This window comes from Piliocolobus tephrosceles, chromosome 21 (genome assembly GCF_002776525.5).
Source record: "Piliocolobus tephrosceles isolate RC106 chromosome 21, ASM277652v3, whole genome shotgun sequence".
NCBI classification, from domain to species: domain Eukaryota; kingdom Metazoa; phylum Chordata; class Mammalia; order Primates; family Cercopithecidae; genus Piliocolobus; species Piliocolobus tephrosceles.
This window is the reverse complement of record NC_045454.1, coordinates 47,757,760-47,770,938: the sequence shown is the minus strand read 5'-3', so window position 1 is coordinate 47,770,938 and position 13,179 is coordinate 47,757,760. Positions and strand designations below refer to the sequence as shown.

General features: G+C 52.0%; 1 protein-coding gene across 6 annotated transcripts in view; it reads left to right on the top strand.

Annotated features, from left to right (window-relative positions):
- UHRF1 (ubiquitin like with PHD and ring finger domains 1) overlaps window positions 1–13,179 on the top strand; it is a 67,217-nt gene that overhangs the window by 27,617 nt on the left and 26,421 nt on the right. For all 6 annotated transcript variants that reach the window (XM_026455521.1, XM_026455522.2, XM_026455524.2 and 3 more), the window contains 3 exons: window positions 1,328–1,543; window positions 11,023–11,123; window positions 11,240–11,426. In XM_026455521.1, the coding sequence (XP_026311306.1) occupies window positions 1,328–1,543; window positions 11,023–11,123; window positions 11,240–11,426 (504 nt within the window). The remainder of the gene's footprint in view (window positions 1–1,327; window positions 1,544–11,022; window positions 11,124–11,239; window positions 11,427–13,179) is intronic.

Sequence of the window (13,179 nt, the reverse complement as noted above, 5' to 3'; positions counted from 1 at the left end):
TGTTGCCCAGGCTGGAGTGCAGTGGCCGGATCTCAGCTCACTGCAAGCTCCACCTCCTGGGTTTACCCCATTCTTCCGCCTCAGCCTCCCGAGTAGCTGGGACTACAGGCACCTGCCACCTCGCCCGGCTAGTGTTTTGTATTTTTTAGTAGATACGGGGTTTCACCATGTTAGCCAGGGTGGTCTTGATCTCCTGACTTCATGATCCACCCGTCTCAGCCTCCCAAAGTGCTGGGATTACAGGCTTGAGCCATGGCGCCCGGCCTAATTTTGTATTTTTAGTAGAGATGGGGTTTCTCCATGTTGGCTGGTCTCAAACTCCCGACCTCAGGTGATCTGCCCACCTCAGCCTCCCAAAGTACTGGGATTACAGGTGTGAGCCACTGCGCTGGGCCATGCCTGGCTAATTTTTGTGGTTTTAGTAGAGACAGGGTTTCACCATGTTGGTCAGGCTGGTCTTGAACTCCTGACCTCAGGTGATCTGCCCACTTCTGCCTCCCAAAGTGCTGAGATAACAGGCTTGAGCCACCACGCCCGGCCTCTCCTCTTGTTCTAAAGACACCAGTTCTGTTGGATTGGGGCCCACCCTACTGCAGTGTGATCTCATCTTACTTAATAAGATTTCATCTGCAAAGGTTCTATCTACAAAGACCCTATTTCCAAAGACAGAACTATTGGTGGGTACTAGGGATCAGCGTTTGAACATCTCTTTTTGCAGGGAACACGGGCAACCCATAAATAATTCTGTACCCGTAATGGACCTTTTTTATTTTTTTTATTTTTTTTATTTTTTGAGAGGGAGTCTTGCTCTGTCGCCCGGGCTGGAGTGCAGTGGCCGGATCTCAGCTCACTGCAAGCTCCGCCTCCCGGGTTTACGCCATTCTCGTGTGTCAGCCTCCCGAGTAGCTGGGAGTACAGGCGCACGCTACCTCGCCCGGCTAGTTTTTTTGTATTTTTTAGTAGAGACGGGGTTTCACCGTGTTAGCCAGGATGGTCTCCATCTCCTGACCTCGTGATCCGCCCGTCTCGGCCTCCCACAGTGCTGGGATTACAGGCTTGAGCCACCGCGCCCGGCCTGTAATCTACCTTAATATACCTGTGTGTTCTCAACACCAGCAAATAAGCCTGTCAGGAGGGGCCGCTGCACACTGTCGCGGGGGAGGGGGGCCACTGCACACTGTCGCGGGGGGGGGGGGGCCCCGGCACACGGGGGGGGGGAGGTCTCTGCACACTGTTGGGAGGGGCCGCCTCCACTTCGGCTTGTTTCCCATGGAGGGAACGAGGTTTGGTCTTACCACGGTGTCTAAGGCCCGGGCTTTCCTCCCAGCTACCCGGAGAACGGCGTGGTCCAGATGAACTCCAGGGACGTCCGAGCGCGCGCCCGCACCATCATCAAGTGGCAGGACCTGGAGGTGGGCCAGGTGGTCATGCTCAACTACAACCCCGACAACCCCAAGGAGCGTGGCTTCTGGTACGATGCGGAGATCTCCAGGAAGCGTGAGACCAGGACGGCGCGGGAACTCTACGCCAACGTGGTGCTCGGGTGAGCCTCGCATCCTGGGGCGAGTCCTCCCTCTCTCCTTTCCTCCCTTCCCAGCCACCCAGCCCCTCCCGGGGCCCCCGGACTGGCTCTGAAGCCGTCCAGCCAGCGCTGTGTGTGCTCCGGCCTGGCTTTCCTGCCTCCCCTCTGGGGTCTGCTCTTGCTCCCTGCTAAGCATCTTTCTAAGACCGACCACCTTGCTCCCCTGAGTGCCTCTGCCCGCGGAACCGTCTCTGACTGCCAGGCCCTGACAGGCAGAGTTGTCAAGCTTCCTTTTTCTCTTTTTTTTTGGTGGTGGTGGTTGTGTTTTTTTGAGGCGGAGTCTCACTCTGTCGCCCAGGCTGGAGCGCAGTGGCACAATCTCAGCTCACTGCAAGCTCCTCCTCCTAGGTTCAGGCCATTCTCCTGCAGCAGACTCCCGAGTAGCTGGGACTACAGGCGCCTGCCACCATGCCTGGCTCATTTTTGTATTTTTAGTAGAGACGAGGTTTCACCGTGTTAACCAGGATGGTCTTGATCTCTTGACCTCGTGGTCCGTCCGCCTCCTCCTCCCAAAGTGTTGGGATTACAGGCGTGAGCCACCGTGCCCGGCCTCAAGCTTTTTCTCTTTTGTTTGTTTCAAATTTGGTGAATAGGTACCATTCACAGGGTCAAAATTCAGAAAGTACCCAAGACCACACATGAAGATTCCCCCTCCTCTGCCTGGTCACCCAGTTCCCCTTTTTGGTGATGTCACTGTTACCAACTTTCCAGGGGCATTCTGTTCATAACCATATTCACAAAACCACACCGCTTAGGAGTCAGCAAACTGCAGTCCACGGGACCACTGTGGTCCTCTGCCTGCTTTGACAAATAAAGTTTTATTGGGACACAGTCACGCCCATTTTTATCTTACTACCTGTGGTTGCTTTTGTGTTATAAGGTCAGAGTTGTGAAGTTGCAACAGAGACTATGTGGCCTACAAAGCTGAAAATCTTTCCTGTCTGACCCTTTGCAGAAAAATTTTACAGAGCCTGTTCTTTCTCCCTTGCCTCCGTGTGTGTGTGTGTGTGTGTGTGTGTGTGTGTGAGAGATAAAATAGATGTAACAGAAAATGTACGTTTTTCTTTTTTTTTTGAGACGGAGTCTTGCTCTGTCGCCCAGGCTGGAGTGCAGTGGCCGGATCTCAGCTCACTGCAACCTCCACCTCCCGGGTTTACACCATTCTCCTGCCTCAGCCTCCTGAGTAGCTGGGACTACAGGCGCCCGCGACCTTGCCCGGCTAGTTTTTTGTATTTTTTAGTAGAGTTGGGGTTTCACCGTGTTAGCCAGGATGGTCTCGATCTCCTGACCTCGTGATCGGCCCGTCTCGGCCTCCCAAAGTGCTGGGATTACAGGCGTGAGCCACTGCGCCCGGCCTTTTTTTTCTTTTCTTTTTTTTTTTTAAAAGACAGAGTCTCCCTCTGTCGCCCAGGCTGGGGTATAGTGGCATGATCTTGGCTCACTGCAGCCTCTGCCTCCCAGATTCAGGTGATTCTCCTGCCTCAGCCTTCCAAGTATGTGGGATTATAGGTGCGTGCTACCATGCCTGGCTAATTTTTATATATATATATTTTTTAGTAGAGTCTGGGTTTCACCGTATTGGCCAGGCTGGTCTTGAACTCCTGAGCTCAAGTGATTTGCCCGCCTCTGCCTCCCACCGTGCTGGGATTATAGGCGTGAGCCACTGTGCCCGGTCGAAAATTTACCATTTGAAGCATGTTTAAGTGCACAGTTCAGTGACATTAAACGCATTTCTGTTGTTGTTCTGCTGTCTCCACCACTTTGTCCTTTTCCTAAACTGAAACTCTGACCCCATGAAACACTTACTCCCCAGCCCCTGACATCCCTGCATCCTACTTTCCAACTCTGTGAATCTGACGACTCAGGGGACCTCCTAGGAATGGGATCACACAGGATTTGTCCTTTTGCATCTGTTTCCTGACGTCACTGAGCATGATGTTTTTGAGGTGCATCAGGCTGTAGCCTGGTTGGAGTTTCCTTCCTTTTAGTGGCCGAGTGATAGCCCATGACATGTTGTCTATAAACACGAGCATCTTGGCAACGGCGTTCCAAGTATAGGTACAGCAAGCGCAGAGGTCCTGGGACATTATGGTGCATCTGTGGCCCGGTAGGGAGGTCAGTGAGCTGCAGGGGAAGGAGGAGAGTGGCTAGGGCTGTGGGAGCCTCTGGACTGAGCCTGGGCCTTTGTGGCATTGCTCGGGTGTGGTGTGGAATTGGTATTTATTCTCTGCTAGGGGCAATTCTCAGCCCGAGATTTTCTGAGAAACAAATTATCTGGATTGTTACATGGAATCTGATTTTTAAATGCTGGTGACTAACATTTTTTTCTTTTTTTCTTTTTTGAGACGGAGTCTTGTTCTTGTTGCCCAGGCTGGAATGCAGTGGCATGATCTCTGCTCACTGCAACCTCCACCTCCTGGGTTCAAGGGATCCTCCTGCCTCAGCCTCCCAAGTAGCTGGGACTACAGGTGCCCACCACCACGTGCAGCTAATTGTTGTATTTTTAGTGGAGAGAGAGTTTCACCATGTTGTCCAGGCTGGTCTCGAACTCCTGACCTCAGGTGATCCACCCACCTCAGCCCCCCAAAGTGCTGGGATTACAGTCCTGAGCCACTGCACCCAGCCTATCTGGTTTTATAAAGGGCAGGTCCCCTACACACGCTCTCTTGCTTCCTGCCATGTAAGATGTGCCTGTGCTCCTCATTCACCCTCCACCATGATTGTGAGGCCTCCCCAGCTATGCGGAACTGTGAGTCCATTAAACCTCTTTCCTTTCTAAATTACCCAGTCTTTATTATTTAGTATGTCTTTATTAACAACATGAGAACAGACTCATACAACCCCTTCCAAACTCACGTGGTGGCTGATATAATCCACGTCTTTGCGGTTGAAGGATGGGGGCTTCATTTATTTTTAACTTGGCTCCTGGAGGCCGCCTGCAGTTCCCAGGGCCCGCCTGCAGTTCCTTGCCCCGTGGGCCCCTCTGATGTGGCTACTGACGTCAAGCCAGCGAGGGAGGTCTTCAGCTTAGTCGGCTGGTGAGATATAGAGCATTGAGCGACAGTCCATCAGCTCTGCTGTGTTTTTATGGGTTAGGTTTAAGTCACAGTCCTGCCCATGCTTCTATGGGGAGAAATGCCCACAAATGCATGGTTACCAGGAGGTGGGGGCTGTGGGGCCACCTTAGGCTCCATCCGCACCAGTTATACACCAGCTGCTGTCCGTTTACTCTGAGACGGATAACCTGCACGGATAACCTGCACAGCCAGCACCCATAGGCTTCTTCCACCTCAGTCCCTTGCCCAGCAGAAGAAAACTGCTTTTCTGCACACTGACTGTCACGAGGAAGGGGTGTCACCAGGCAGGGAAACGAAGATGCCTGGCCAACCACACATTGGGGCATTCGGGATTCTTTGATTCATTCACGCTGGTGTCCCGAGCCCTCTGGGGATGAAGGAGGCACAGCGGGAAAGGGAGGGGGTGCTCAGTCCAGGCGGCCCTGGGGCAGACATTGTCACTTGCCAGCCCCACAGGAGCTTCCAGGGACGCAGTGAGAGGGTCACGCTGAGCCGAGGCGTGCCTCGCAGTGAGTTTGTGATATGTGCCCATCGTTAGCACCTTCGACTTTCATCAACTCCTGAGTCAGGCATCATACAAGATGAGACAGAGAAACGCGCCTGCAGTCGCTGTCTTAGGAGGCACCCAGCCTGGTGCGGGAGACAGATCTGCAGATGACAGACGAGGGAGATGGGTTCTCTGAGACAACATGCGAGGAACGGCGGCAGAGACGGCTGAGCGGGCTCTGGGATTGGGAGGCTCAGACAGGTGGCTGGGGCCCATCCCGCTCTGGGCAGTGCTAGGAGCTACCAGCCTTTGCCAGGGCTGACTACTAAATGCACACCTTCTGCACTGGTGTCTCCGCAGTGTGGGGGTCAATTCAGTCATCGTTCCTTTTCATTAAATTTTACCTTGCATTGTAGATTCACAGGCAGTTATAATGTAGAGACGGCTAGGCGCAGTGGCTCACGCCTGTCTTCCCAGCACTTTGGGAGACTGAGGTGGGAGCATCATTGGAGCCTGGGAGGTTGAGGCTGCAGTGAGCTATGATCACACCACTGCCCTCCAGCCTGGGCAACAGCAGGTGAGAGAGAAAAAAAAAAAAAAAAAAAAAAAAGCCGCGTACCCTTTATTCAATTTCCCCCAAAGGTAACATTTTTTTTTTTTGTTTTTGAGACGGAGTCTGGCTCTGTCGCCCAGGCTGGAGTACAGTGGCCAGATCTCAGCTCACTGCAAGCTCTGCCTCCCGGGTTTACACCATTCTCCTGCCTCAGCCTCCCGAGTAGCTGGGACTACAGGTGCCCGCCACCTCATCCGGCTAGTGTTTTGTATTTTTTTGGTAGAGACGGAGTTTCAAAGTGTTAGCCAGGATAGTCTCGATCTCCTGACCTCGTGATCCGCCCGTCTCGGCTTCCCAAAGTGCTGGGATTACAGGCTTGAGCCACCGCGCCTGGCCAGTGGTAACATCTTATGTTAATAAACTACACTGTGTTACCACAACTGGGATATTGACATTGATAGTCAAGAGTGAGTTTCCTCCCCATAAAATCCCTTTCATTGCCTCTTTTATAGCCACACCCACCTCCCCATCCCCACCTGGTCCCTGACCCCTGGCAAGCACTAATTTTTTCTTTTTGTTTGAGACGGAGTCTCACTCTCTTTTGTTCTCTGTTCATACAATTTTGCAATTTCAAGGATTTTACAATTTCAACTTTGTAATAAGGACTCCTGTTACATAAATGGAATCACATAGTATGTAACCTTTTGGGATTGGTTCTTTTTTTCCCCGCTCTGCATAATTACGGATTAACTGAAGTTATCGCATACCAGTAGCTCATTCCTTTTCATTCATCCCTGAGTAGTAGTCTGTGGTATAGATGGGCCACTGTTTTTTTTTTTTCCAACGACCCGTTGGATATCTGAGCTGTTTCCAGGATGTTTTGCGGTGTAAGATTTATATGTATTTTGAGACAGAGTCTTGCTCTGTTGCCCAGGCTCTGGAGTGCAGTGATGTGACTGACCTCAGCTCACTGCAACCTCCGCCTCCCGGATTCAAACAATTCTTCTGCCTCAGCCTGTGGAGTAGCTGGGATTACAGGTGCGTGCCAGCACACCCAGTTTATTTTTGTAATTTTAGTAGAGGTGGGGTTTCTCCATGTTGGCCAGGCTGATCTCGAACTCCTGACCTCAGGTAATCCGCCTGCCTTGGCTTCTCAAAGTTTTAGGATTACAGGCGTGAGCCACTTTGCCTGGCCAGTTTCGGATTTATTTGACTAAGTTAATAAGAAACAGTGGTCTGCAGTTTTCTTGTTTTTGCATGGTCTTTGTTGGTTTGGTCAATATTGGCCTTATAACGTGAGCTGGGAAATGTTTACTCCTGTTTCTGTTTTCTGGAAAAGATTGTGTAAAATTTACGTTAATTCTCCTTTAAAGGTTTGATAGAATCCTTTAATGAGACCATGGGTTGGTCACAGTGGCCAATGCCTGTAATTCCAGCACTTGGAGAGGCCAAGGTGGGAGGATCACTTGAGATCAGGAGTTCGAGAGCAGCCTGGCCAACATGGTGTGAAACCCCTGTCTCTACTAAAAATACAAGCATTATCTGGGCATGGTGGTGTGCACCTGCAGTCCCAGCTGCTTGGGAGGTTGAGGCAGGAGAATTGTTTGAACCTGGGAGGTGAAGGTTGCAGTGAGCTATGATCGTGCCGTTGCACTCCAGCCTGGATGACAGAGCAAGACTCTGTCTCAGGGGACGGGTGCAGGGGGGAAGCTTTAATGAGGCCATGGAGATCTGGAGATGTCTTTTGGGGGAAGTTTTATGAACTGAATTTCTTCTATGGTTATGTGACTATCTGGACTATCTGTTTCAGCCTGTTTGAGCTTAAGTATTTTCTGGGTTTTGGGGAATGAGCACATTTCTCTGAGCATAAAGTCCTTTGTATTATTTCTTTATTCTCTGATGCCTGAAGGATCTAGTGAGATCCCTGTTTTATTCTTGGTTTTGAGAATTTGTGTTTTCTCTTTATTTTTGCCAGTCTTTGCCAATTTTATTATTTTTTAGGATCTTAGACCTTTCCCTCCCTGCTCATTCATTTGTACAGCAAGAATAAGATAGGTTTGTTGGTTTGTTTGTTTGTTTTGAGACAAGATCTTGTTCTGTGAGGGCAGTGGCGAGATCTCAGCTAACTGCAACCTCTGGCCCTCAAGCGATCCTGATCTCAGGTGATCCACCCACCTCGGCCTCTCAAAGTCCTGGGCCTATAGGCATGAGCCACCACACCTGGCATGAGACAGTTTTGTTTTGGTCAGTTTTTTTTTTTGAGATAAGGTCTTGCTCTGTTGCCCGGGCTGGAGTGCAGTGGCAAGCTGTCAGTTCACTGTAGCCCCAACCTCCCAGGCTTAAGCAATCCTCCCACCTCAGCCTTCCAAGTAGCTGGGACCATAGCTGTGCACCACCATGCCTGGCTAATTTTTTTTTTCTTTTGGGTGAGACAAAGTCTCGCTGTATCACCCATGGTGGAGTGCAGTAGTGTGATCTCGGCTTACTGCAACTTCCGTCTCCCAGGATCAAGCGATTCTCCTGTCTTAGCCTCCTGAGTAGCTGGGATTACAGACGTGCACCACTGCACCTGGCTCATTTTTTTTTTTTTTTTGTATTTTCTTTTTTTTTTTTGAGACGGAGTCTTGCTCTGTCGCCCAGGCTGGAGTACAGTGGCCGGATCTCAGCTCACTGCAAGCTCCGCCTCCCGGGTTTACGCCATTCTCCTGCCTCAGCCTCCCGAGTAGCTGGGACTACAAGCGCCCGCCACCTCGCCCGGCTAGTTTTTTATATTTTTTAGTAGAGACGGGGTTTCACCAGGTTAGCCAGGATGGTCTCCATCTCCTGACCTTGTGATCCGCCCGTCTCGGCCTCCCAAAGTGCTGGGATTACAGGCTTGAGCCACCGCGCCCGGCCTTTTTTTCGTATTTTCAGTAGAGAAGGGGTTTCACCATGTTGGCCAGGCTGGTCTTGAACTCCTGACATTAGGTCATCTACCTGCCTCGACCTCCCAAAGTGCTGGGATTACAGGTGTGAGCCACTGTACCCGGCCATTTTTTTTTTTCAGTAGCAATGGGGGTGGTCTGGCTATGTTGCCCAGATTGGTCTCAAACTTTTGAGTTCAAGTGATACTCCTGTCTCAGCCTCCCAAAGCGTGCTGGGATCATAGGTATGAGCCACTAAACCCAGTCTTAGAATATGCTTTTCTTTCTTTTTTTTTTTTTTTTTTTGAGACAGTCTCGCTCTGTCGCCCAGGCTGGAGTGCAGTGGCGTGATCTCGGCTCACTGCAAGCTCCGCCTCCCAGGTCCATGCCATTCTCCTGCCTCAGCCTCCCCGAGTAGCTGGGACTACAGGAACCCACCACCACACCCGGCTGATTCTTTGTGTTTTTAGTAGAGATGGGGTTTCACCGTGTTAGCCAGGATGGTCTCGATCTGCTGACCTCGTGATCCTTCTGCCTCGGACTCCCAGAGTGCTGGGAGCCACCGTGCCCGGCTTTCTTTTTTTCTTTTTGAGACGGAGTCTTGCTCTCTCACCTAGGCCAGAGTGCAGTGGTGCAATGATAGCTCACTGCAGTCTTGAATTCCTGGGCTGAAGCAATCCTCCTGCCTCAGCCTTCTTTTCCTTAACACTTCATTTGTGGAGGAATCCTGGTCATTTTTCCCAGGAGGCCCAAATGGCTCTATCCAGACTGTCGAGATAACCAGGAGATGTCACTTGCTGCGTGCGTCTGTGCTCCCTGTGAGCTGGTGGGTCGATGTGTTCCCACAGTGTCCCATAGCCAAGAACCACGTGTGCTGTGCTTGAAATGTGGCCAGGAGGAACTGGAATGTACTGTGAGTATAAAATACACACGGGCTGCCGGGCGCGGTGGCTCACGCCTATAATCCCAGCACTTTGGGAGGCCGAGGCGGGTGGATCACGAGGTCAGGAGATCGAGACCATCCTGGCTAACACGGTGAAACCCCGTCTCTACTAAAAATACAAAAAACTAGCCGGGCGAGGTTGCAGGTATCTGTGGTCCCAGCTACTCGGGAGGCTGAGGCAGGAGAATGGCGTGAACCGGGAGGCAGAGCTTGCAGTGAGCTGAGATTGCGCCACTGCACTACAGCCTGGGCGACAGAGCGAGACTCCATCTCAAAAAAAAAAAAGAAAATACACGTGGGCTTTCAGATCTCTGGTACAAAAGTAGCTCATTAATAACATTTTCATATTCATTCCATGTTGAAATAATATTCTGTCTACACTGGGTTCTATGGAACATATTCCAATTACTTCCACCTATGTCTACCTCTAAAACGTGCTTTTTAGAAAGTTTAGAATTACACACGCAGTGTGTGTTCATACGCTGTTCCCCTCGGTCGTTGCTGATGAAGATGTCAGATTATTGATCTTGGGGGATCAGTTTCACTCACAGAAGTTCTTGTATTTCGATGTAGGCCGTTGGATCAAACGTTGCCTTTGTGTGTTTTTTTTTTTTTGTTTTTTGAGACGGAGTCTCGCTCTGTCACCCATGCTGGAGTGCAGTGGCATGATCATCTCGGCTCACTGCAAGCTCCACCTCCCAGGTTCAAGCGATTCTCTTGCCTCAGTCTCCCGAGTAGCTGGGATTACAGGCACCCGCCACCATGCCCGGCTGATTTTTGTATTCTTAGTAGAGATGGGGTTTCACTGTGTTGGCCATGCTAGTCTCGAACTCCTGACCTCGTGATCCACCCACCTCGGCCTCCCAAAGTGCTGGGATTACAGGCGTGAGCCATGGTGCCCAGACTTTTTTTTTTTTTTTTGATGAGACGGTGTCTCACTCTGTCACCCAGGCTGGAGTGCAATGGTGCGATCTTGGCTCACTTCAGCCTCCGCCTCCCGGGTTCAAGCAATTCTCCTGCCTCAGCCTCATGGGTAAGCTGGGATTACAGGTGGGCGCCACCATGCCCAGCTAATTTTTGCATTTTTAGTAGAGATGGGGTTTCGCCATGTTGGCCAGGCTAGTCTAGAACTCCTGACCTCAGGTGATCAGCCTGCCTCGGCCTCCCAAAGTGTTGGAATTACAAGTCTGAGCTACCATGCCTGGCCCGCCATTATGAGTCTTGCTTGCCCGTTCTTGTCGGTTTGGCGCTCCTTAGCCAAAGGTTCAAACTCATCCTCCCCCGGGCATCCTGCAACGAAACTCTGGTTTCTGTATTTTCATCTTCTGTGAGTGCGGCTTTGATTGCTAGGGGGCGTAGCGGAGCTGTTGCCCCAGGTATCCTGAGAACATGTGGTGTTCAAGTGCTCTGAGAGTAGATTTGGGGGCCTCGGCAGCGTCAGGCAGCCAGAATGTTCCAGCGTCCTCATTCCTTTCAGGGATGATTCTCTGAATGACTGTCGGATCATCTTCGTGGACGAAGTCTTCAAGATTGAGCGTCCGGGCGAGGGGAGCCCTATGGTTGACAACCCCACGAGACGTGAGTTCTGAGCCAGCCTTTCCCCATCTTCCGCGGTGGGCACGGGGCGGGGGCTCTTGTCCTGTCTCTGGCTTGGCCGGGCCCCGCCGGAGCTGACCCTGCTGCCCCGTGCCCAGGGAAGAGCGGGCCGTCCTGCAAGCACTGCAAGGACGACGTGAACAGACTGTGCCGGGTCTGCGCGTGCCACCTGTGTGGGGGCCGGCAGGACCCCGACAAGCAGCTCATGTGCGATGAGTGTGACATGGCCTTCCACATCTACTGCCTGAACCCGCCCCTCAGCAGCGTTCCCAGCGAGGATGAGTGGTGAGTGCAGCCCTGCCTGCTGCAGGGAGACCAGAGTGTCCCCTGCAAATCCCCAGAGGGGCACTGAGGACAGACAGGAGAGGGGCGGGCACGGCGGCTCACACCTGCAATCCCAGTGCTTCGGGAGGCCACGGTGGGAGGATCACTTGAGCTCAGGAGTTCAAGACCAGCCTGGGCAACGTAGAGACCCCGTTTCTTTTTTTTTCTTTTTTTTTTCTTTTTTTCCAAGACGGAGTGTCACTCTGTCACCCAGGCTGGAGTGCAGTGGCATGATCTCAGCTCACTGCAAGCTCCGCCTCCCAGGTTCATGCCATTCTCCTATCTCAGCCTCCCTAGTAGCTGGGACTACAAGTGCCCGCCACCATGACAGGCTAATTTTTTTGTATTTTTTTTTTTTTTTAGTAGAGGTGAGGTTTCACCATGTTAGCCAGGATGGTCTCAATCTCCTGACCTCGTGATCCCCCTGCCTCGGCCTCCCAAAGTGCTGGGATTACAGGCATGAGCTACCGCGCCCAGCCTTGAGATTGAGTCTTGCTCTGTCACCCAGACTGGAGTGCAATGGCACTATCTAGGCTCACTGCAACCTCTGCCTCCCAGGTTCAAGCAATTCTCGTGCCTCAGCCTTCCGAGTAGCTGGGATTACAGGTGCCCGCCACCACACCCGGCTAATTTTTGTAGTTTTAGTAGAGATGGGGTTCCACCATCTTGGCCAGGCTGGTCTCGAATGCCTTCCCTCAAGTGATCTGCCTGCCTCAGCCTCCCAAAGTGCTGGGACTACAGGTGTGAGCCACCATGCCCGGCCTGGAGACCCCATTTCTACAAAAAATTTCAGAAAAGTACCTGGGCATGGTGGTGCTTGTCTGTGGTCCCAGCCACTTGGTAGGCCAAGGTAGGAGGATCGGATCGCTGGAGCCCAGGAGGTTGAGGGTGCAGTGAACTGTGATCGAGCCACTGTACTCAGCTTAGGTGATGGGAGTGGGACCCTATTTCTTTAGAAAAATAAAAATAGGATCAGGCGCAGTGGCTCACGCCTGTAATCCCAGCACTTTGGGAGGCTAAGGCAGGAGGATCACGAGGTCAGGAGACTGACACCAGCCTGGCCAAGATGGTGAAACTCCGTCTCTATTAAAAATACAAAAAAATTAGCCAAGCATGGTGCCACACGCCTGTAATCCCAGCTACTTAGGAGGCTGAGGCAGGAGAATTGCTTGAACCTGGGAGGCGGAGGTTGCCATGAGCTGAGATCGTACCACTGCAGTCAAGCCTGGCAACAGAGACTCCGTCTCAAAAAAAAAAGAAAAGGCGGGAAGAGTGGTGAGGAAATTTTCCCACCCATGTGCCTTGAGTGGGCGAGACCTGTGGCCAGCCAGGGAACGGAGCCCAGGGGACTTCACTGCTCCTGTGAGAGGAGGTTTCACAGCCAGTGTGTTCCTGGTGCACACGATGACCACTGCGGATGTGGAGGGGGAGGTTGTGACACGCTGGGCTCGGGTCTGAGGACCTGCGTGTGTTCCTGGTCACTCCTCCTGCGCAGAAGGGGGTGCTGTTGTTGCCCTGCCCCCCATCGTGGAGACGGGGAAGCTGAATCCACGGCAGGGAGAAGGCACCCATGGAATCTGCCCGTGTATTTCCCACATCCCACATTTCGTTCACTCCCACTGTTGGAAGATCCGTGGAATTCTCCCTGGAAGGCCAACAGAGAACCTGCTTGCTCCCTTCCTTCCCTTCCTTCCCTTCCTTCCCTTCCTTCCCT